We start from the raw sequence: 22,458 nt of genomic DNA on the forward strand, positions 1-22,458 counted from the left end.
ATGAAGATGATAAAAAAAATCCTACTGAATGCATGCCTGAAGCAGCAGCATGAAGCCTCAGAATGAACGAAAGTAGTCAGGAACCAGGGAGCTCACAGAGCACCAACCAGCAACAGTTTCCTGGCTTCCCCTCTGGGAAATACCAATGGGTTACCCTACATGACAGGAGCCAGACTGAAATTTCAGAGTACAGTATGATTCCATAAAGGGGCATTCTAAAAAGGTTATGCTATAGCGACAGAGGTCAGTGTCCAAGGATGGGTGAAAAGAAATGATTTGTATCTTGAATATCATGGGCAAAGGACCCACGACTCCAGCCACATATATGGCAGAGGATGGCATTGTCCAGCATCAATGGGGGAAAAGCCCTTGGTCCTGTGAAGGCTCCTTTCACCAGTGTAGGGTAATGCCAGGGCGTTGAGGTCAGAGTGGGTGGGTGGGAATGAGCACATCCTCATAGAAGCAGGGGGAGAGGAAATAACATTTGAAGTGTAAATACATAAAGCACTCCAAGAAAAATAAATTAAAAAAAAAAAAAAAGAAAATCATGGAACTGTGGCTGCCATCACCCATGCAATATTAAGGTCAAAAGAGCATTTTACTGTATTTAAACCAACAAAATAAAGCCTGGAAAAATAAATACCAAATTGATGATGGCTGTGTCTTCAGTATCTAATTAGAAAATGGAAAAAATTTAAGAGGGAACTTCCCAGCTCATCCTACAGATTTCAGCTTCTCGATGTTGCTGACAAGGACTTTCTATGCACACACTGCAGGTGTAGTTCTTATCTTAATACATCGCCACTAATACAAACAATGCCTGAACCAACACTGAACACCATGAGCTCAGGAAGGTAATTATAGGGTCTACGGAATGACACACTGACATGAAGCTCCAGGAGATCAAGTGCATCTACAGTTACAGAAACATGGATCTCACACAGCAGCAGGAAGGAGAGGGGGGAGCATGCTCTGGGGAGGTGGCAATGTCTACCTGGATGGTGGGAGAACGATTCAGGTAGCTACACTTTTCAAAACTGATGCAAGTCAACAGTGACCACACCTATGCTCCTTATCTGCATTAGGGAAGGCAGGTTGCAACTGACTATAACAACAATATAGTCCCAGGTTCACAGTAATGTTTGTTTAAAATTGTTTGTTTTTGAAACAAGAGTGCTGCTACGTAAGCCAGACTGGCCCTGAACTTGAGATCCTCTTGTCTTGGCATCCTGAGTGTTGGCCTTACAGGCAAGGATCACTCCACCCAGCTCACAGGAATACTTTTAAAACATTAAGAATGGAAAAGAAAAGAAAAGTAATCTACTTGCCACTCATTACCCTGGAAACAATATTACTTAACGGCAAAATAGTAAACATTTACTTTTTAAGGAAGAAACTAGTTTGCTCCTGTGCTGGAGGACGTAGCTTAAGGAAAGAATGTGTACCTAGCAATTCACTAGTCTTTGGGTTTGGTCTCTGGCATTGAGAAAAACACAATTCATGAGCTTAGTATTGTAACACAGGCCTATAATCCTAGAATGTGGGTAGCAGATGCAAGAGGGTCAGGAATTGAAGGCCGGCCTCACTTTTATTGCAAACTCAAGGCCAGCCTAAACCACATGAGACCCTGTCTCAAACAGTGACCACCTCCACCCTGAAACAATTCAATTCTGAGTGAGATACAAAGTTCTTACACAGAAAGGGCAGAGGCAGAGATGCTCCATCCTAGACTCCCCAGGGATTTACCAAATGCCAATGCCAAGGACAGTGATGTACACCGAGCCAGAAGGGAGCAGATAATCACAAGGGAAAAAGGTTCTGTAGTGCAGACATTCTCCTACACAGACGCTCACCACCACACAGCGCTACCTGTATGAAAATCCATTAGTCCAATGTGTCCATTATCCTGCTGACCCTGCCCACTTTCTAGGTTCATATTTTACCACGTCAATGAGCTAGAACCAGGCCTCACATATTCCACCTACAATGTCTCCTCTCCCAGGTGTTCCTTGTATACAGCCAATGTCTACCTGGGAGCAGACACTATCATTAAGTAGCTTTACCCTGAGTTATATATTGAGTTAAGTGCGGTGCTCCAACTGAGATGTCACATAAAGAGAGCCTTCCTCGGAATCTTCTAAGTCTGGCTGGAGAGATGGCTCAGTGGTTAAGAGCACTGACTGCTCTTCCAGAGGTCCTGAGTTCAATTCCCAGCAACCACATGGTGGCTCACAACCATCTGTAATGGGATCTGATGCCCTCTTCTTCTGCCTAAGAATCACCTACCCAGAGTACAACTCCATATCTGAGATGCTGTGACTAAACAAGTCCTCAGGCAGGAAGTGGGAGAGTGGTTGGCTGCCTGGGGCTGCAGGGAAGAGCAGGCTTCCAGCTGACTAGTACACGCTTCTTTTGGGAATGACTATAGTTCAGATGCTACAATTTCACTAAAAGCCATTGAGCTAGAGTCTTCCAGTCAACAGACTATATGGTAGATGAATTTATATCCTAACGATGCTAGTAACTACAATAGTACAAACTGCTATTACACAAACTACTTGTCACCTATATCCAATTCTTCCCTGCTCATCAGCTTGATGGAGAGCGGCAGTCTCCATTCCTGAACAGTTTTAAGTAACTCTTTCAATATCCCAGTATCAATGAGGTAATTGAGAAATGGGAACAGGCCACATTGCTCACTAGCTATGTGGTCTTGGGTTGGCAAAGTCCATGCTTCCGACCAATTTTTTATGTGGCCTCCATCATATGGAGACACCTCAGAGGTGACAAGCAATACCAGGGGCCTCCTTACCTTTCGATACGAAGGCCCATCCTCTGCTTTGGCTACCCGCTGGTTTACATAGAATACTCGAGGGATACTCAGCTTGATGCAGTGCAAGTCGCTGCCAATGATAGCCCACAGCCGGAACAGACCAGCCTGTCTGGTCTCACTGATCTGAGAAAACACAGAATACATAATACATAATGGAGGAACATACCGACACCTGTGAACAGGTTACCTCCCACAATAGCCTCCAGCCTTGGCCACATCTTCCTATGTGCAGGGCCCCTGTGACGGGCAGGAAGCTGAAGGTATTTCTTAGTTTCCATCCTATATTGCAGGAATAGCTGCACACTCCCTCCTCCAGGCCCATGAAGGACTGCTCTCAACATCCTGCCACTCTCATGGAAGAAGGCCCACACCTGTATGATCTGCCAGGGGAGGTCCATGATGCTGCGGGCGGTCCGTCGCAGAAAGCTCCCCAGTCCTGTGGCAGGCCCCTCTCGGATAGCCCCAAGCCTTGGCGTATCTTCTGTGGACTCTAAGCGCTGTTTCTTCCTGCGGGCTAGGCGCTGTTGAGCCTGCAGCCGCCACTTTTTCTTGTGGAACTGGAGCCAGACCAACCACTCTTCCTGGGATGGATGGCAATGAACAATTGCTAACGTACGCTGATCATCAATACCTTCCTCCAACAGCCTGCTTCGTGTTCCTAAGCTTCAGCAGCTTTAAATGCTCTCTAACACTCAGGCATTTATGTAACCAATTTGTTCCAGGCTTAAGGATTTTTGCCTTTAGGATCCCTGTACCATGGAGCAAACCACTAGGAGACAGAGCGCCATAGCAACTTTCTCAGAGGTCTCACCTGTGTGGTTCCAAGGGAGGGAGGCTGCCCTAAGACCTCTTGCCAGGGCACAGTTAGTGTGATATCCTGAGACTCCTTTTGGCTCTCCCAGACTCGCTTCCTCTTAGTAGCAACTGGGACTGTAGAGTGATATGGCTTTGTGGGTCCAAAGTCCTCCATGTCTGGAGTGCAGAGACTCAGACTGTTTTCTGAAGCCCGGGCCATCACAATCTGGAAAAATAAAACCCAGCCTTATAATTTAGAATCTCAATCTGGTAAATTCTATTCACAGTACATCTCCTGAAAAGGGCTGTTAACAAATTACCATAACTTAAAAAAAAAAGATTTATTTTTAATCATGTGTATGTACATGAGTGCAGCTCCCTTAGAGGTCAGAAGATATTGGACCATTTGGAGGTGGAGTTACAGACAGTTGTGAACCTCCTGATACCGATATCAGGAACTGAATTCAGGTACTCTGCAGGAATGGTATGTGCTGTTAACTGCTGAGCCATTCTCCAGCCTGTTCTCCCATCCCCCTTTTGGAGACTGTAGTTCTCCCTGCCCTGGAACTCTCTATGTAGACCAGACAGGTTGAAAACTTTCAGAGATGTACCTATTTTTGTCTAGAAGCACTAGAATTAGATCATTTGCCTTAATTCTCTCAGGGAAGCTCCATCTTAAGTTTCCCAGGTGCTTATCAGAGAATGTCAGTTCTTTCAAAAAAGGTGTACCTGCAAGCCTTTTTACAAGGTTGTATGTTTTGAGTCAGAGCTGAAGTTTTAACACTAATTTAACCCTGAATATGAAGGGAGCACTAAGGGAAAGAACAATACCCAAATGCGAGTGATTCCCAAGACAGAATCATCTTGGTGGTACCTGTTCAGTTTTTTGATAGGATCTCACTGCATAGGCCAAATTGGCTTTGAACTCCGGATCCTCTTGCCTCAGCCTCCCCAGTAGCTGTAATTACAGGTCTGCCACACTCGAACCAGGTAAGACTATGTGCTGCTGTTGTTATTATCGTGAAAGCACCTCTTACGTTTTAAAGGACTGGAACTTTTGCTGGACTTTACAGCCAAAGTATACGTGAGGTCAATTAAAATAAGACTACAAGCCTCCTGTGTACTCAGAACTGTTTAACCTGCTTTTAAGAGAACAATGGAACAACCTCACTTGCCTTGACGTTCCCATGTAATCAACTTTTATAACTTAAGCTAATGATGTCTGCAATCTTAAATTAGGTATGAGGTACGAGATATGAGGTATGGGGTATGGGGTAGGGGGTATGGGGTAGGGGGCAGGGGCAGGGGCAGGCAGATCTCAGGACAGCCAGGACTACACAGAGAAACCCTGTTCTGAAAACCAATCAAACAAAAACACAACAATAGCACCCAAACAACCCAAAACCCCAACAGTCACCCTAACTACCCCTCCCCCCAAAACCCCAAAACGATGATGCTTGTTATTTGGGTCAGATTTCTGTAAAGTACTCCATTCCTTCCCCCATGTAATGCTTTCTATGCTGTTCAATAGATATAGTAAGAAACCCCTTGTTAGGGAGACACACAGACAGATACCATTCACACGTGGACTCATACAGACCAACAGACAGACACAGGAGCAAACAAACAAACGCAAAAGGCAGAAACAAACTCATAAAATAAAATTTAGGCTGGCACTGATTCAGACTCATATAACAGATGGACAGAGGATGGAGACACAGGGAACATGAAGTAGAGAATTTAAATATTAACCAGATCTTGGTTAAATGACTCCAAGGGGAAGTGCTTTTATTTCTTTCCTTAATTCAATACCAGCGCATTATTGGTGACTGGGAGCTCGTCACTAATGCATATAGTCTGAACAAGCAGCCCATGCTCTGACGTACTAAGTCATCTCTTTAGCCCCTAATTGCTGAGCATAAGGTTTTATTTGTGCATTAAGTATAGCTATTTAAAAACATGGGGCTAGGGAGATGGCTCTTTTAACCTCTGTGGCACCAGGCATGCACATCATGCACACACATATTTATTCAGGCCAAATACTTACATACATTAATTTTATATATTTTACTAATTTGTGATGTATTCATTTAACATTGTTTATGTTAAAAATTTTGAAAACGATTGTCAATTTTTCTTTTATTTAATATTTCAGTGTAATTTTTGATTGAATCGAGGCTACATTGTTAGAATTATGTATTCCTAGTGAATCAAGACTTGTAGAGACAGGTGGCTCAGTAGGTAGGGTACTTGCCTCCAAACCTGCGAATCTGAGTTTGACTCTCCTAGGTCCTACATGGTGGAAGGAAAACTGATTCTCTTGACTTTTACATACATGCAACATATACATACAAGTAATAAATAATAATAAGTAATAATTTAAATGAGACCGTGTCACAAAAACAAAACATATACATTATGGATAGCAGCTTGCAGACTTGGTACCCTGGGTCCTGTGTGTTACCTGTCTCTTTCCTTCAAGCACAAAGAGCTCACTGATCTTCTTCTGCTTGTAGATATCATTCTTCTCTAGTAGCTTTTTGTGCAGCCAGTCTGGATGTTTGACACGTGGAACTGGGTTCTTCACCTAAGTGAGGATAACACACACCAGGAAGTTCTGGGTCTACTGGCCTTTGTGGTCCAGGGTGGCACCCATGGCTTTTGTCTCACCTGCTGCAGAGCTGCAGGGATGGTGATGATTTTCTGGATGGCACTCCCCAGCCGCTCTATGTAGTAGTCCCAATCCAGAATCTGCATACAGAAAAAATGAGAAGCAGCACTTGTCTACACTGTTACATGTCAACATCACTAAATGCTACCACTAATGAGAATAGGCCAGCTAACCCTGTTGCTGAAGTCTGCCCTCTGTAACGAATAAAAGCTGTGTGCTTTTTGGGTTCCGGGTTGCCTCTCCCTGTGTGGATGAGGAACCGCACGTACATGGATTAAAAACCTTATTCCCTCAAAAAAAAAAAAAAAAAAAAAGATTACTAAACGCTGTGATTCACTTCATCTTCTAGGAATGATGTGCTCATTTAAAGCTTAATAAAACTATAGGATCAAGAGATGGTAGATGGTTAAGGTAGTACCCCAGCTTTATTCCAGCAGCTTAAGGGCTTCCTGATGCCTCAGAGCAGTGAGTGTTTCTCAATCTTTCTAACACTGTGACCCTTTAATACAGCTAGTTCTTTATGAAATTATTTTTATTTCTATTTCATAATTATAATTTTGGTACTTTTTTTTTTTTTTTTCTTTTTTTTTGAGCTGGGGACCGAACCCAGGGCCTTGCCTTCCTAGGTAAGCGCTCTACCACTGAGCTAAATCCCCAGCCCCTGATTTTGGTACTCTTATGAATCATAATGTACATATCTGTGTTTTCTGTTTTAGGTGATCACTGTGGAAGGTCAGGTACATTCTGACGAGCTTTTTTTCCTAAATCTTTAATAGTATAAAAATAGCTAGCAGGTAGCAATATGGCTCAGTAGATACAGACATTTGTCTCATGACTTGAGTTAGATTTTTGGCACCCACATGATGGAAGGGAACCAACTCAAGTTAAGTTATCTTCTGATCTCCACCCACCCCCACATACAAACTCTCTCAAAAAAAAATTGGCACTCACTGTCCGAATATCAAAGTCTTGAAGTGATGAACTCTTTAACCATTTCCGGAGAAAATGTTTCCTCACTGTAGGCTCTGCTTGGAAAATGGCAAGTGGAATGGCCCTAGGTTAGGAAAACAACCAGAATCAAAGACAATGCAAACCTCTATAACTCTTATCAAATGTACATGGGATAAAGACTCTGTACACACTTAATCTTTATAACATTCAATGACTGAGTGATGCTGTGTCATGGTAAAACACTTAGCTTAGGGGATAGGGACCTGCCTCACTGGTAGAGGATTTGCTTATCGTATGTAAGACTTTGGGTTCCATTCTCAAAAATATAAAACAGAACAAAGAATAAGGAGGAGAAGAAGAGGGGGAAGAGAAATACATGAATGGATAAAGAAAATATGGCAGGGGCTGGAGAGATGGCTCAGCGGTTAAGAGCACCCGACTGCTCTTCCAGAGGTCATGAGTTCAATTCCCAGCAACCACATGGTGGCTCACAACCATCTGTAAAGAGATCCGATGCCCTCTTCTGGTGTATCTGAAGACAGCTACAGTGTACTTACATATAATAAATAAATAAATCTTAAAAAAAAAAAAAAAAAAAAAAAAAAAGCTGGCTGCTCTTCCAGAGTTCCTGAGTTCAATTTCCAACAACTAAATAGTGGTTCATAACCATCTATTATGAGATCTGGTGCCCTCTTCTGGTGTGCGAGCATGCAGGCAGAACAATGTACACATAATACACGAACAAATCTCTAAAAAAATTTTTTTTTTCTTTTTTTCGGAGCTGGGGACCGAACCCAGGGCCTTGCGCTTGCTAGGCAAGTGCTTTACCACTGAGCTAAATCCCCAACCCTTAAAAAATATTTTTTTAAAAATTAAAAAAAGGGAAAGAAAATATGGCACAGGCACACACACAATGGGGTAAACTATATGGAGTTAAGTATATTTTCATCCCATTAATTGTTTTACTCGGTCATAAAGAAAAATGAAATTATATCCTTTACAGGAAGAAAGATGGAACTAAAGATTACGTTAGAAGAAAAGATAAATATTTCATGTTTCTTTCACATGCAGCACCTAAATTTAAAGATATTAAAGCACAAAGGAGCCTATTTTGGAAAAGGAACAGGAGTGGGGGACTGTGGTGGTTTGAATGAGACCCATAGACCATATTTGAATATTTGGTCCCACTTGTAACATTTGGGAAGGATTAGGAGGTGTGGCCTTGGTGGTGGCAGCCTTTGAGGTTTCAAAAGACTTCCCTCGTTTTCAGTTATCTCTGATCCTACTCGGGCATTAAGATGTAAGGTAAGGCCTCAGCTGTTCCTGCTTCCACCCCTTTGCTCTGCCATCATGGACTCTAACCCTAGAACAGTAACCCCAAATTAAACTCTTCTATTTGTCTTGGTCAGTGTCTTATTACATCAATATAAAAGTAACCAGGACAGGACAAAACAATGGCAATTAATATGATCACAGATACTGTATGTATGAACGTGTCATAACGAAGTCCCCAGAAGTTAATACGATCACAGTATGTTATGGGTATGAATGTGTTATCATGACGTCCCCTAATACTACACATAACTGAAGAAGAAGGGGCTGAAGCTGAATGCACATTGCCCTGTGTTAGCTGCTTGCTTCGTATGCAGCCACTGTTCAGAGCTGTTTACAGCCATTCTTACATGTGGGCAGTACACATCTAAAACATTATCCATTGGGCAGATACACAGGAGATGAAATGCTTTACTAAGGAGTGAGTTGGTTTTCATATTATCAATAAAGCAGCTGGCAACGTTCAGTTGCCCCAAAATGTTTTTTATTATGAAACATTATAAACTTAGAACACAGCAGGTACTCACATACTCAGCTCTGTCAAGCTGCAGTGCTCTAAAATGTCATTTCCTATGAGAGACAATAAAGAGGAATGCTGCAGATCCCCTCCTCACAGAGACGACAGCACAACCCTTCTCTGGTATTTATTACCTTTGTGCATGTCTTTACTTTGGTGTAGCCACAGTAAAGAAAACTAGGTGGCAGGGTTATTATTATTATAGCTATTATTTTTGAGGCAAGGTCTCCTGATGTGATCTAAACTGTCCTGGAACCTCTATGTAGTCCAGATTGGGCTGCCTCGGCCTCTTGCGTGCTAGGATGGCAGGTGTGCATTGCCAAACCCAGGTCCTACATGGTAGCCTTGGCGAGATGCTGTCTGAGCTCCTCCCTGGTGTCTGTGATAATAGTTAGACCCTTTCAACACCCACATAGCATGTCTTCATCTCTTGTTGCTGTGCAGGAAACTGAACCCAGGGCTTTGTTCACACAGATAGTGTTCTACAACTAATCTGCACGCAAGATTACTTCATCCTTCTGATCTTAGGGGTTGCATTCAGGGCCTCCCAGAAAAATACTCCCAGCCCTTTATTTCTATTTTGAGACAATGCTGCTAAATTTTCTAAGCCTGTAGGATGTCATACAGGTGAAGGCAGGTACGAGATAGAACGAGGTCTATCATTGGACGAAAAGGAAGGATGGGTGGAAGAAAAGTTTGAGGGTGGAGGAGACTGGAATGGGAAGAGGGGTGAAGCCAGGGAAAGAACATGGAGGCTGATGTTAAGATTCCTCTCTGCACATTTATAGGTTGTTATGAATGTTCTTAAGGGATGGATGTGTATAGGGCTTTGTATGTCTAGGTGGGCAGTTATATCTTATCAATTGAATCAGAGGTTATTGTGTTGTGTGTTCTTTCATGTGGCGATTTAAGTTCAAGAGAATATGTGGTGGCTGGGGACACTGAGCTGCTATGGAATTGTGATGTATTTCTGGCATGGTGGCAACCTGCCTTGAGAACTAGATGGGTAGAGAGATTGTTGCCAGGCTCAGAAAGAGGCCAGCGGCAGTGTGATATGGGATGGAGTAGAGCGGTGAGATGCTTTGCTGACTCCAACAGATGTCTTGGGGCACTGCAGTGTCGGACCTAGTGTGGGTAAAAGAAAGCTTTTTTTGTTTTTATAATTTTACAGCAACATGAACCTTTCCAGCAGCTTCAGATTATATACTATACCTCCATACTTAGCTCCTGCAGAATATATTACCACTAAAAACCAGCTGTCCATTTCTGGAAGATGCTATTTTCTTTCTTTTTGTTTTTTTAAAACAGGGTTTCTTTGTTTAGCCATAGTTGTTCTAGAACTCGATTTGTTGACCAGGCTGGCCTCTGACTCCCAAGCATTAGGATTAAAGGTGTGTGCCACCATTGCCCAGCAAGAAGAATGCTATTTTTAAGGCAGGTACATGTTACAAGGTATGTAAAGCTATGTGAGACATGTACTCCTAAGTGCCAAGTGGGAATTGTGGATGTAGCCCACCTGGTATGCTGCTTTATCTGATACATCCTCGGAGTTGAAACGTGTTTTCTTCTCATCTGTGATGGTGACTGAGAAGTGTTGGTGCTATTGGCAGGTAAAGTAGCCTCTTGTACGCCAGAGTCCTACTCTATGTGACTCATCATAGAGCCACTCTCACCATCAAGTTGTTGTATCCAAGATATCCATATCTATGTCCATGAAAAAGAAGCTGACTTCCTTCAAACCAAAATTCTCCAGACTTACCATTCCCCTTCCAGAGTTCTACTTGGGCCCCAGGAGGCCTTCCTATGAACTGATATGCATTCGATGATGCCAGTTTTCCCTTTTCTTTCTGAGACAGGGTCACACCTGTAGTACTAGCTGGCCTTGAATTCACAGAGTTCCATCTGTCTCTGCCTCCCAAGTGTTGAGATTTAAAGGCATTCACTACCATACCAGGTAGACTTCCTTCTTTCAACAGCTACCAGATCCACATTCTTCCTATGGAAACTCCATTATAAGGGTCTAGAGGCTCCACCACAGGTGTGGATTTACAAAGCCAGTTTTCGGTTTTGTCTTTTTAAAGCTAGGGAATGACTATGTAGCCCAGTCCAGTTAGGCCTCAAACTCATTATAGTCCAGACTAACAGTGAACTCATGAAACCTTTGTTTTAGTTTCCCAAATACTGGGCTTAAAAGTGTATACCATCATACCTGATACCCCAAACCCCTTCAGGACAGTCTCTTAAGTTGCCCAGGTTGGCCTAAAACTCAAAATCTTCTGGTCTCAGCCTTTTGAGTACAAGGATTACAGGCACTCGCCCATCTGCTCAACTCTTATTTTGGTTCTTTTTTTTTTTTTATTTTGGTTCTTTTTTTTTTTTTCGGAGCTGGGGATCGAACCAGGGCCTTGCGCTTTAGGCAAGCCTCTACCACTGAGCTAAATCCCAACCCCCTGCTCAACTCTTTAAAGAGGCCTTTACCTCTCAGTGACAGGAGATCCCTCTGGCTTTCGGGAGATGATGTAGCGGCAGCTCAGTCCAGCATCTTTGACCATCTGGTCTCCCAGGAACTCAGCCAGGCGCTTTGCTGTGCTGATGGACGTAGACTTCTGTTCCCCATAATCTTCTAGCTTCCGCGACATGGAGCGGTTCTCAGAAATCAGTTCGAATAATTCGGAATCGGGCATATTAGCAGCCTGGAGAAAGAAACAACAGATGCCAGGAAGATGAAGGCATATTCACTTTGATTCTGTCAGATTGTACATATTTCTTCCCTAGAAAGATGAAGGTAGGCTTTGGATTTCCAAAGGGCAGAGTAATGTCAAAAAACAAACAAACAAACAAACACCCTTAAAAAAGCTACCCTAGCACCTTCGGTTTGAGCCCTAGCACTGCATTAAAGTGTGATAGGATAGTGCAATGGCAAGATAGCCTAGTGGGTGAAGGCGCCTATGCCAAGGCTGACAACTGAGTATTTTTTTTTTCATTTAAATTCGTGTGAAAGGTTTTGTGTGAATGTATATCTGTGCATCACTGTGTTCTTGTGCCCACAAAGGTCAGAAATGGTGTTAGATCCCTTGTGACTAAAATTATAAAAATTATAATGTGAGTTGCCACATGGGTGTTAGTACTCAAACCCTGGTCTTCTTAACTATCAAGCCATCTCTCCAGCCCATGTTAACCTGAACTTGATCCTTTAGGACCCACATGATGTAAGCAGAGAACTGGCTCCTACAAGTTGTCCTCTGACTTCCACATGTACACTGCATTACTCCGGTGTCCCCTATCCTCAAAATAAATGTCACTTGAAAAAAAGGCACACAAAACCTTACCTTTTATCTGACTAGGTTGTGTACAAACTTATCAAGAAATACCTATGAGCAATAAATGCCAAAGCCATACTGTGTGGGGAATAATTATTCCCAATACAGAAGATAAGGTGACATCTGTCCAAAAGAACTGAAGTTCATGTGACACTGGCTAGAACAATGGGATTCTTAAACTTCCTCACAGATGGAAATGTGCAGACAGATGGATTGATAAGTGGCCCAAAACATAACAATACAGAGATAGTCAAATACTTCAAGGCAGAACTAAAGGCATTCCCTCCTTTTCTTTCTTTGGTAATGCTCAAGATAAATTATGAAAATGATGTTATAGCTGGGTATCGTGGCACATACTTTTATTCCCAACTCTAGGAGGAGGAAGAAGTTAAGTGATCTCTATGAATTTAAAGTTAGCTTAGTCTACACACCAAATTCCAGGACAGCCAGGATACATAGTAAGACTCCTATCTCAAAAAAACAAAAAAAGTGGCTGGAGAGATGGCTCAGCGGTTAAGAGCACCCGACTGCTCTTCCAGAGGTCCTGAGTTCAATTCCCAGCAACCACATGGTGGCTCACAACCATCTGTAATGGGATCCAATGCCCTCTTCTGGTGTATCTGAAGATAGCTACAGTGTACTTATATATAATAAATGAATTAAAAAATAAAAAGAAAAAAATTATGTGCACATTAAAAGACTTTAAAAAATCGAGGTCAGCATGATGGCTCGGCAGAAACTTGCCACCATGAAGACTTTTTAGTTCAAGTTCTAGCACCCAGAAAATGGAAGGAAAGAACTGACTTTCATAGGTTGTCCTCTCACTTCCACACATACACACACACACACACACACACAATTTTTAAAAGTTTTTAAGGGGGGATGGGGAGAGCATTTGTTGCTCTTATGGAAGACCTGCCTTTGGTTCTAGAACCTACACAGCAGGTTACAACTGCCTTATAATTCTACTTCCAGAGGAACCGATGCTGACCTCTGGCCTCCGAGGACAGCAGACACACACAGTGAACACAGATACATAGTCAAAATAAATAAATAAATAAATAAATAAATAAATAAATAAATAAATAAATAAATACACATTAAATAAAAACAATTTTAAAAAACACAAACTCAAAATTCAAAGAAATTGGTTTGATAATTGTTAAGTTTTTCTCTGACTCCTTTTACTATCATGCTGGCACTCCAAAAGCTAGGGAATTTTAGGGTATCAGAGCTAAGGAAGCTAGGGTTCATCAAACTGATCCAGGTTCATTTGTTACCTGATTCTCCAGGAGCTTAGCATACAAGTCCAATTCCTTGAAAGATGCTTACTCCTGAGAACCAGCTGAGGAGGCGGGTGGAGCCTTACCTTGCTATAGAGCACATCTAGCCAGTAGTCAGCCACTTTGGCCACAGAGGCATACACCTCCTCTAGTGTGCTGCCCTTGAGGAAGGCCTCAAACACTGAGGACTGGAAGATTTTAATCAGCTGCAACTCCCCTCGGCGTTTCACCTCAAAACCTTTCAGTTCAGCCAAGGAGCCATCTTCATTGAATACAGCATATCTAAAAAGCAAGGAAACACCACAGAGAAATGAACCTCAGGATGCTAGGTGCTTTCTGTCTCCCTTCTGCCTTCCTGCTTCACTGCCTGACCCTCTTGTCTTTAAGGCAGCAAGTAGCAACCCCCACCCCAACGCCCCGCCCCTGCCCGTTAGGTTGATGGCTTTAGCAAACTGGAGTGCACTGAGAGACCACTGCTCACAGAACCAGAATAGAAGACTGACACATCAGCATCCAGTTTTTCCCCCCTCAAATTAAGTAAACAAAACAAACAACAAACAATGAAACCCTACCCAGTTTGTTCTTATTTTGGCTCTAGGTTTATTTTCTTTCCTGAGTCCTTAGTTTGTCCATCAACTGCATTTCCTTTCTAAAACATAGGCTCTGAGATGCCTACCTTTTCTTCAGCTTCTTGCCTTCTTCCTTGGAGGCTGGAAGGATCATAGCAAGGTATGGTCCATCGACTTCAAAAAAGATGCTGTTCTCAGAGCGGGTGACATAGGTGAGAGACGAAGGCTCTGTTAGTTCCTGGTACTGGTGGTTGGTAAAGCCTTCCTAAGAATCAATAACAGGAAAGGTAACTTCACTCCTATGGGCTCACACCCAGGCCCCACCTCCTCTCCTCAGGGAGCGGGTAGGTCAGCAAATTAACTCTACCACACAATGGACAAAATGAGTAGCAGACAAGCAGAGGGTTCTGACAGCAACATACTGAGACTCAAGTATAATTAACAGGGTCTAGGGTTGCATGGTCTATGTTTCCATAAATATGACCTGGGAAAGGAAAAAAGAGCACAAAAACACAAGAGTTGCCTAGGTTTCAGTGGAGGAGAAACTCCTTGAAGAAATGCTTCACCCCAGAGCTAAGACAGGAAAGATACAAGATAAACATAAAGCTAGAGTATCTTATAACAGCAAGTAAGAAAATGCTCCAAACACAAGATCTAAAAAAGGGAACTGTGTGTCTTTGTGGCCAGCTAGGAACAAATTGAGCAAGAAAAGACATGAGGATCACACTGGATTATCCTCCTAGGTATAAAAGAGTCTGCGAATCCATGCTGCTGTAAATCAGGACGGACAAGCAGGGGAATACAAATGAGAGAAGGGTAACACTACCCCCTATAGACTCCAATGAGCAAGCAGAAGGAATGGGATAAACAGCAACCTGCCATGAACCTACACCAGCACAGGAGATGTGATGCAGGAGACATTACTGATGCCTGCAAACCTCAACAAAGGTCAAGAAACATCTCATAGGGGGTTGGGGATTTAGCTCAGTGGTAGAGCGCTTGCCTAGGAAGCGCAAGGCCCTGGGTTCGGTCCCCAGCTCCGAAAAAAAGAACCAAAAAAAAAAAAAAAGAAACATCTCATAGCACGCCTTCATGATACGTGTTGATATGAGGTGCCTTTAACACACGCTCAGATGCTCTTTGACACTCATTCCTTCAGGTGTGATTACTGAGGAAAGAACAGCATGATGAATAGGGACTTGGGGAACTTCCCTGTAGAGACACCTGGCTGATGTGGACAACCTGGCGATGAAGCCAATGTCTCCAACAAGGAGGAAGTGATGATCAGGCATCATCCCCATGATATTCCCCCAAGGAGACCCAAATAACAGCCTGTAGAGAGAATCTGTGTGGAAGTATCACCCGTCAATAAAAAGCTGATGGCTTATTAACTGAAGCAGGATTAGAAGGTGGGACATCTGGCAAAGAGAGAGAGAGAGAGAGAGAGAGAGAGAGAGAGAGAGAGAGAGAGAGAGACTCTGGAGAGTCAAGAGTGGAAGATTTTGCACTGGACTTGGAGGAAACAGACAAATGGAACTAAGGGGAGGTAACTAGCCATGTGACAGACATAGACTAGAATAAAAGAGTTGTATAAGTTACAAGCTACTAGGGAATAAGACAAGGCCATGGCTTAAATAACTAAGTCTCAGAGTAGTTATTCTGGGAACAAAGAGGCTATGTATAAACACTTGTGGCTACAATAGCCTTAGAATGAGGTCTCCAAACTGACAGCAGAAAACAAAATTCCAGACCAAGGCACTATCCAGGGTAAAGAGGACATAGCGTGGGCACCTGGAAACTGGGGACTTCAGATAATATTTAGTTACAGGGTATGTCAACAAGCATGCTTCAGGCAGATGCTAACATTAAGTAAGCAGCCTGAAAGGTATAAAACAGTTTCCTGCAATATTTGTGCATGGTATGTGCACATGGAGGCCAGGTTGACCCTGGATGCTTGCCTCAACTCTTCCTCACTTTGTTTTTCAAAACAGGGTTTCCCATTGAACCCGAAGCTCATCAATTTGGCTAGGGGTGCTGGCCAATGAGGCCCAGGCATTTACCTTTCCTGGGTCCCCGAGGCAGCACTGGACACAGTATGTGCTACCATGTCCCGATTTTACAAAGGTCTAGAACATCCAATTCAGTGTTTGTGTGACACACACTATGCTGAGCCATAGCCCCACCCTTCTTTAGTACTCTTTGAGACTTTTGGATAAGTTTAAAATTGCTTTCAAGTAAAAAAAAGAAAAAGAAAAAAAGAGAAAAAGGGTTGGGGATTTAGCTCAGTGGTAGAGCGCTTGCCTAGCAAGCGCAAGGCCCTGGGTTCGGTCCCCAGCTCCGAAAAAAAAAAAAAAAAATTGCTTTCAAGTAAACGTAAAACCAAAAGCAGTATGGTTCTGCGAAAGTAGCTTTCTTTTTTTTTTTTCCGGGGCTGGGGACCGAACCCAGGACCTTGCGCTTCCTAGGCAAGCGCTCTACCACTGAGCCAAATCCCCAACCCCAGTAACTTTCTTTGTAACATGAATCTAACAGTTGTACCAAACAACTGAGGAAATTAGAACATTACATCTAAGGTAAAAGAACGTTACAGATGGGTGGTTTTTGTAGGGAGCCAAAGATACCAAGAGCTGAGATCTTTCCAAATATCCACACTGGGGACAGGCCAGAGGTCAGATTATATGTGTTTACTTGCTGCAGGCCCACTCACCTTGACCATGATGTTCAACATGGCACCAGGATAGGAGATGGTCAGTTTGGGTTTTTTCACATTGGTTGTCTTGATGACAAAATTTTCAGGAAAGCTATTGGGTAGAACGCACCATATTCCGTCCGTGTCCAGTTCTAAAGGCCTCCTTCAAAGAAAGGAGTAAAGTTCATGGATACAGGGCAATGCCCCCAAGTCCTTAGAAGCCAGGTGTCAAAACCTCAAATATGATAATATCAAGCTGAGTTCTGTCTTCTCAGTCTTTACGATTTCCTATCACTGCCCTGCTGTGCCTCTGTGGTGCAAGCCCTGCAGCCAACCCCAGGCCGCACTCACCCGATCTGCTCAATCAGCTCCCTTGCCTGGGTGATGATGTTGGCTCCTGTAAAGCAGACGATACCAGCCATCTCCATGGAGTACCAGCGAGCTCTGGAAAGGACAGCCAGTCTACGGTGAGCAGGACTGACAGGAGACTCCCTCCATGGGGAATCGAAGGAGGGAGGAGATCCCCAGCAGAGATGATAGAAACAGTCAAACATATTTGAAGCAGGAAAGAACTAAGGTGGAATTTGGCTTTGACCTAGGGAAACTTCTATCCCTAGTCAGGGTGGACCCTGTGCCTCACAAAGGGTTAACATGCTGTCACTTGACAGTTCAGAGTTTCAGAGTCACAGGACTTTCAATCCCACTCTATTCCATGCCATGCCTTCTTTATTCTTATCATAGCTCTTTCCAAATCCTACTCTCACCCACCTACTTCCAGAAACTCTAAGCCCATATCTGGACAGCTGTTCTCAGCCTCCTGCCAGCTCACCCTGCCGTCCTCCTCATTGTCTGGGTTTAGACCTCTTCCCTGTCCCCTCTTCATTCTGACCCAGCAGCATTTAGCACATCCACTGTTATTAAAAGTCAACAATAGGGCTAGTAAAATGGCTCAGTCAGTGAGTAGATGCACTTGTTACCAAGATGTATGATCTGAGTTTGACATGATGTACTCACGTGGTAGGAGAGGACTGACCGTCCAAGTTGTCCTCTGACCTCTGCACGAACACTCTAGTACGTGTGTGCCCACACTCTTATCCAATTTTTAAAGACCCCAACATATAAACACAATCAGATGTGACCTCCTCACAATCAACTCCAGTCAGTTCTCTCCTTTTCTGTGGAGCTACAGGTTGAAAGTACTCTTTTCTCCTGTGTTCCTGAACATTCAGTCTATTGGTTTGTTTCCCTAGAAGACCAAACTAGCTTTGTCCAAGGAACAGAGCCCACGCCCTCCTTGCCATACCACTCAAACCATGCCCTATTCTCTCTTCCTAGAACAGTCTCCACCTTGGCCGTGAGACCTCAGCCCACCAGTCAAGTTCTATGTCGTTCATTGGTCATTCTTCTGCCCACTCTTTAAATAAACTGATGCCATTAAATACCAAAAGCCCTTTCTACTGCAGCGAGGATACAGTGATATAAAACGTCAAATAACCAAATCTTTTTTTTTTTTTTTTTTTTCTTTTTTTTTTTTTTTTTTCGAGCTGGGGACCAACCCAGGGCAAATAACCAAATCTTATCTCCAGCCCACTATGCTTGCTTCCATCAAAGTGCCGAGTAGAAAGTAATGTTTTTTTGGGTTGGGGATTTAGCTCAGTGGTAGAGCGCTTTGCCTAGCAAGCAAGCAAGGCCCTGGGTTGTCCCCAGCTCCGAAAAAAAAAAAAAGGAAAAAAAAAAAGAAAAGTAATGTTTTTCAACACTGGACCCTTGAGCCAATGCAAGCCCTACTCTCATGGACTCAGCCCCAATTAAGCCCGTGTCACCAGCATGTTGTGAGCAGGAAGACCATTCCCATCCACACCCATCATCTGCTCGCTCTGTCGATAACTGAACTGCTCCTCCCCCACAACTTCTTGCTTTTTTGCCGTCCCATCTTGCTCATTCCCTCCCTGTTCATTTACCGCATATGTCCCGTACCCTTTGCGCATGACATAGCCGTAGAATGAGTTCAGGATGCATTTGTGAGCCAGCTGCAGCGAATCATAAAGGATCTCCATGTTCTTGCAGCGCTTCACCTCTGATGCATCGCCCACCTCTACAGCCGCTGAGAGCTTCTTCTTCCACACCTGGAAGAACACTGGGGAGCCTAAGTACCTTACAGCTTCTCCAATTTCAGTCCACAAAAATCAACAAGCATAAAATTTCAATATTAAAAACTTTCAAGTCTGGGGCTAACGAGATGACTCAGTGGGTCTTGCAGAGGACCAGTTTGTTTTCTAGTACACGCATGACGGCTTACAACAATCTTTAACTCTAGTTCTAGAGGATCTGATGCTCTCTTCTGACCTCCATGCGCATCAGGTACATATACATACACACATGCAAAACATTCAAACACAGTAAAAACAAACAAACAAACAAAAAACAATATAAAACAAAAAAGAAAAGAACTACTTTCAAATCCAGAGAACTTGAAAAAGGATAATGAAGACCAATCCCTCTTCAGACTGGCCACCTGTTAATACCTTAGCGCATCTCCATTCCATGTGTCATCTATCCCCATAAAACAAGTACTTCTAGTCTACCAGGCCTCCCATCAATATTGTCATCTTGATTTAAAAACAAAGCCAGCACAGGCCTTTAATCCCAGCAGAGGCAGGTGGATCTCTGAAGCCAGCCTGGTCTACAGAGCTAATTCTACAATAGCCAGGTTTTTATCCAGAGAAACCGTGTCTCAAAAACAAAGTAAAACAACATAAGAGAAACAAAGCCAGCCAACTATGGGCTGAGATCTATGAAACTGTAAGACAAAATAAATCTTAAAGTGATGTTAAGAACTTGGTCAGAGCAATGAAAGCCTGAATAATACAGAAAATAAAAGGCTTTGAAGAGAGCAGTGACAGTTGCATAACAGCTGCCACCCAACTATAATTACAAATGTTAAACTTCATGATACAACAGCTCACCACTATAAAAGGAGAACCAACAATTGTGAGGAGAGTGATGAGGACTGTGTATCAGAACAGCGCGGAGTGCAAGGGACATCAAGCAAGGATCTCACCAAAAATGGCCTCAAGGAACAAGCTCTCAGAATTTAACTACCCGATAAAACATAAAACTCACTTTTTAGTAGGAAAAAAACTCAGGTGGCTCCTGGTAAAACAGAAGAAACCATTTAAACCTCTATACAAAGGGATAGGTTCTATATCAGGAGATAAAATATGTACATGAAAACACTTCCCCTGCGGCTAGAGATGGCGGTTAACAGTACTGGCTGCTCTTCCATAGTACACAGGTTTGATTCCCAGCACCTGTAAGGTGGCTCACAAATGTCTGTACATCCAGTCCCAGAGGATCTGACACCTTCTTCTGATCTCCACAGATACCAAGCACACAGGTTCACATAAACATACATTCAGGCAAAACACCAATACAGATATAAAAATAATGAAATTTTTAAAGAGAGGGGGAGAGAGAGAAAAGAAAAAACATTTCCCCAATTCTTCTAAGTCAGAGGTTAGCAAACCACAGAGTTAAATCCAGTGTGTATGGTGGCCTTAGAGTCTGTAGGGACGACTTACCTGCTTGTACTGGGAAAGCAGTCAACTCACGGCTGTATCTAGCTCAGTAAGTCCTTGTCAGCTCAACTAGTGTCTTTTGTAGCTGCTGCTCTACATAATTATTTCTGAAACAATTACTCAGCACAGTTCCAAGGGCTCAGGCCACGACAAACAGTCTGCATCCTCTCTGGCCATTAATTCTTTAAGTGTATTTATTATCCAAATGCATATGGCGGCTCACAGGGTGCATATGGCAACCCACAAACTACAAGGTGTTTGTAGTTGACCAAGGTGTTTCCACAGAGCCAAACCAAGACCCTCTCACTTCAGACACCAGTTTACTTTGACCCACCTTGTGCAGTCCTTTGAATTCATAGCGCCTGTCTCTGAAGGCCCGCACTGTGTCCACATAAAATGAGTTTTCCCGCTGGCAGATGGTAGTCAGACGCTCTTCTACCTTGGTCATATGGATCTTCTTATAGGCTTTCCGGCAATAATCTAAGACAATTCAGAGTGTTGGGACAGTAGCTGAGACCTTCCAGATGACAAAAGAGCAAGCTGGGACACCTGGATGCTAAGGAGCTCACTTAACTAAGGTAACATAAAGGAATGGGAAACCCAGATACTGCTAATTGTCATTGTAAAAGAGAACAGGTGCTCACCTGCCAGCCTCCGTTTCTCGTATTTAGCCTGTTCTTCACGGGACAGCTCGTGAAAGGCCCTTGCTGGCCCCTCTGGGAACAAAGGGGGGAACTTCTCCGACTCTAGCTGATGCTGGATTCGATGGTACTCACTACGACTGGCTGGCACTGGAAAGGAAGTGATGGGACAGGTTCCGAGATCAGAATCTAGGTCTGTCCTGACCTGCTGAGCACCCTTTAGGGCCTGACACTCACTGAATTCTCCCCTCCACTGCCAGGCCATTTTCCTCTGACAAGTTGCTCCAGGCTTATTGAAGTCACAGGCAGCACAGGTGGCCTCATCCACTATGGCAGAAGGCTATGAAAGGAGGGGAGGGTCAGAATCAACTTGGGTCTGCAAAGAGAGATGACTATGATATGAGAAGGGAGGTCTCACCTGCAGGCGGTTGGTGAGGATTATGTTAGGATACATGGCCCCCACATCTAAATGGTAGATTAGAGGACATTCAATTCTGTTAGGAACATCTTTTAGGGAGGTGAGTTTGTTCTTAATCTGCTCACACACCTATAGAGAAGGGAAAAACAAAGGGACGTTGGTGGCCAACGTAAGAACTAGGTGCACTGGATGGTGATGGTGCATCCCTTTGATTCTAGCACTAGGGAGGCAGAGGCAGATGGATCTCTGAGTTCAAGGCCAGCCTGGTCTAGGTCCAGAGTGAGTTCTAGAACAGGCAGAGCTACACAGAGAAATCATATCTTGAAGAAACAAAAACAAATACAAAACCCAAAAGAATGAGGTACAGTAATGATAATCAAGCCAGGATGGCAAGTCTAGAGGGAGTAAGAGGAAATCACACCAAGAGTCAAATATAGGCCAGCCCTGATTCTTAGGTGGGTACCTCCTGGAAGTTGGTGGCTTGTTCCACAGGCACCTTCTCTTCTTCTTCAATGGCATGGCGCATAGTCTTCTCAACTCGCTGCAGCAGGAAATCAAAGGCTGCAGGATTCTAGTGTGAGACACGAGAGGGCACAGGTCAGGCAGAGCTTTCAATCTGCTGCCAGTGTAAAACAAGGCAGGAGGCACCAGAGGTGCTCTGCAAGGAGACTGTGTCTTTTTTTTTTTTTTTTTTTTTTTTTTTTTTTTTTTTTTTTCGAGCTGGGGACCCGAACCAGGGCCTTGCGCTTCCTAGGTAAGGGCTCTACCGCTGAGCTAAATCCCCAGCCAAGGAGACTGTGTCTTAGAAGGCACCACACGAAAGCTCGTCTTATGTAAGGGGGACGGGAGTGATACTGAACC

General features: G+C 43.5%; 1 protein-coding gene across 1 annotated transcript in view; it reads right to left on the bottom strand.

The window, feature by feature from the left end:
- Positions 1–22,458, bottom strand: part of Pole (DNA polymerase epsilon, catalytic subunit) — a 48,494-nt gene that overhangs the window by 13,698 nt on the left and 12,338 nt on the right. Inside the window, exons 16-32 of the mRNA XM_032886896.1 lie at positions 22,061–22,168; positions 21,598–21,726; positions 21,417–21,519; positions 21,183–21,329; positions 20,873–21,018; positions 18,938–19,086; positions 17,312–17,404; positions 16,979–17,123; positions 14,379–14,536; positions 13,789–13,984; positions 11,578–11,792; positions 7,251–7,353; positions 6,299–6,379; positions 6,093–6,215; positions 3,645–3,854; positions 3,205–3,414; positions 2,813–2,956 (exon numbers count right to left, since the gene is read on the bottom strand). Coding sequence (XP_032742787.1) covers positions 2,813–2,956; positions 3,205–3,414; positions 3,645–3,854; positions 6,093–6,215; positions 6,299–6,379; positions 7,251–7,353; positions 11,578–11,792; positions 13,789–13,984; positions 14,379–14,536; positions 16,979–17,123; positions 17,312–17,404; positions 18,938–19,086; positions 20,873–21,018; positions 21,183–21,329; positions 21,417–21,519; positions 21,598–21,726; positions 22,061–22,168 — 2,460 coding nt within the window. The remainder of the gene's footprint in view (positions 1–2,812; positions 2,957–3,204; positions 3,415–3,644; positions 3,855–6,092; positions 6,216–6,298; positions 6,380–7,250; positions 7,354–11,577; positions 11,793–13,788; positions 13,985–14,378; positions 14,537–16,978; positions 17,124–17,311; positions 17,405–18,937; positions 19,087–20,872; positions 21,019–21,182; positions 21,330–21,416; positions 21,520–21,597; positions 21,727–22,060; positions 22,169–22,458) is intronic.

The sequence above is a fragment of the Rattus rattus genome, chromosome 16 (assembly GCF_011064425.1).
Source record: "Rattus rattus isolate New Zealand chromosome 16, Rrattus_CSIRO_v1, whole genome shotgun sequence".
Lineage (NCBI taxonomy): Eukaryota > Metazoa > Chordata > Mammalia > Rodentia > Muridae > Rattus > Rattus rattus.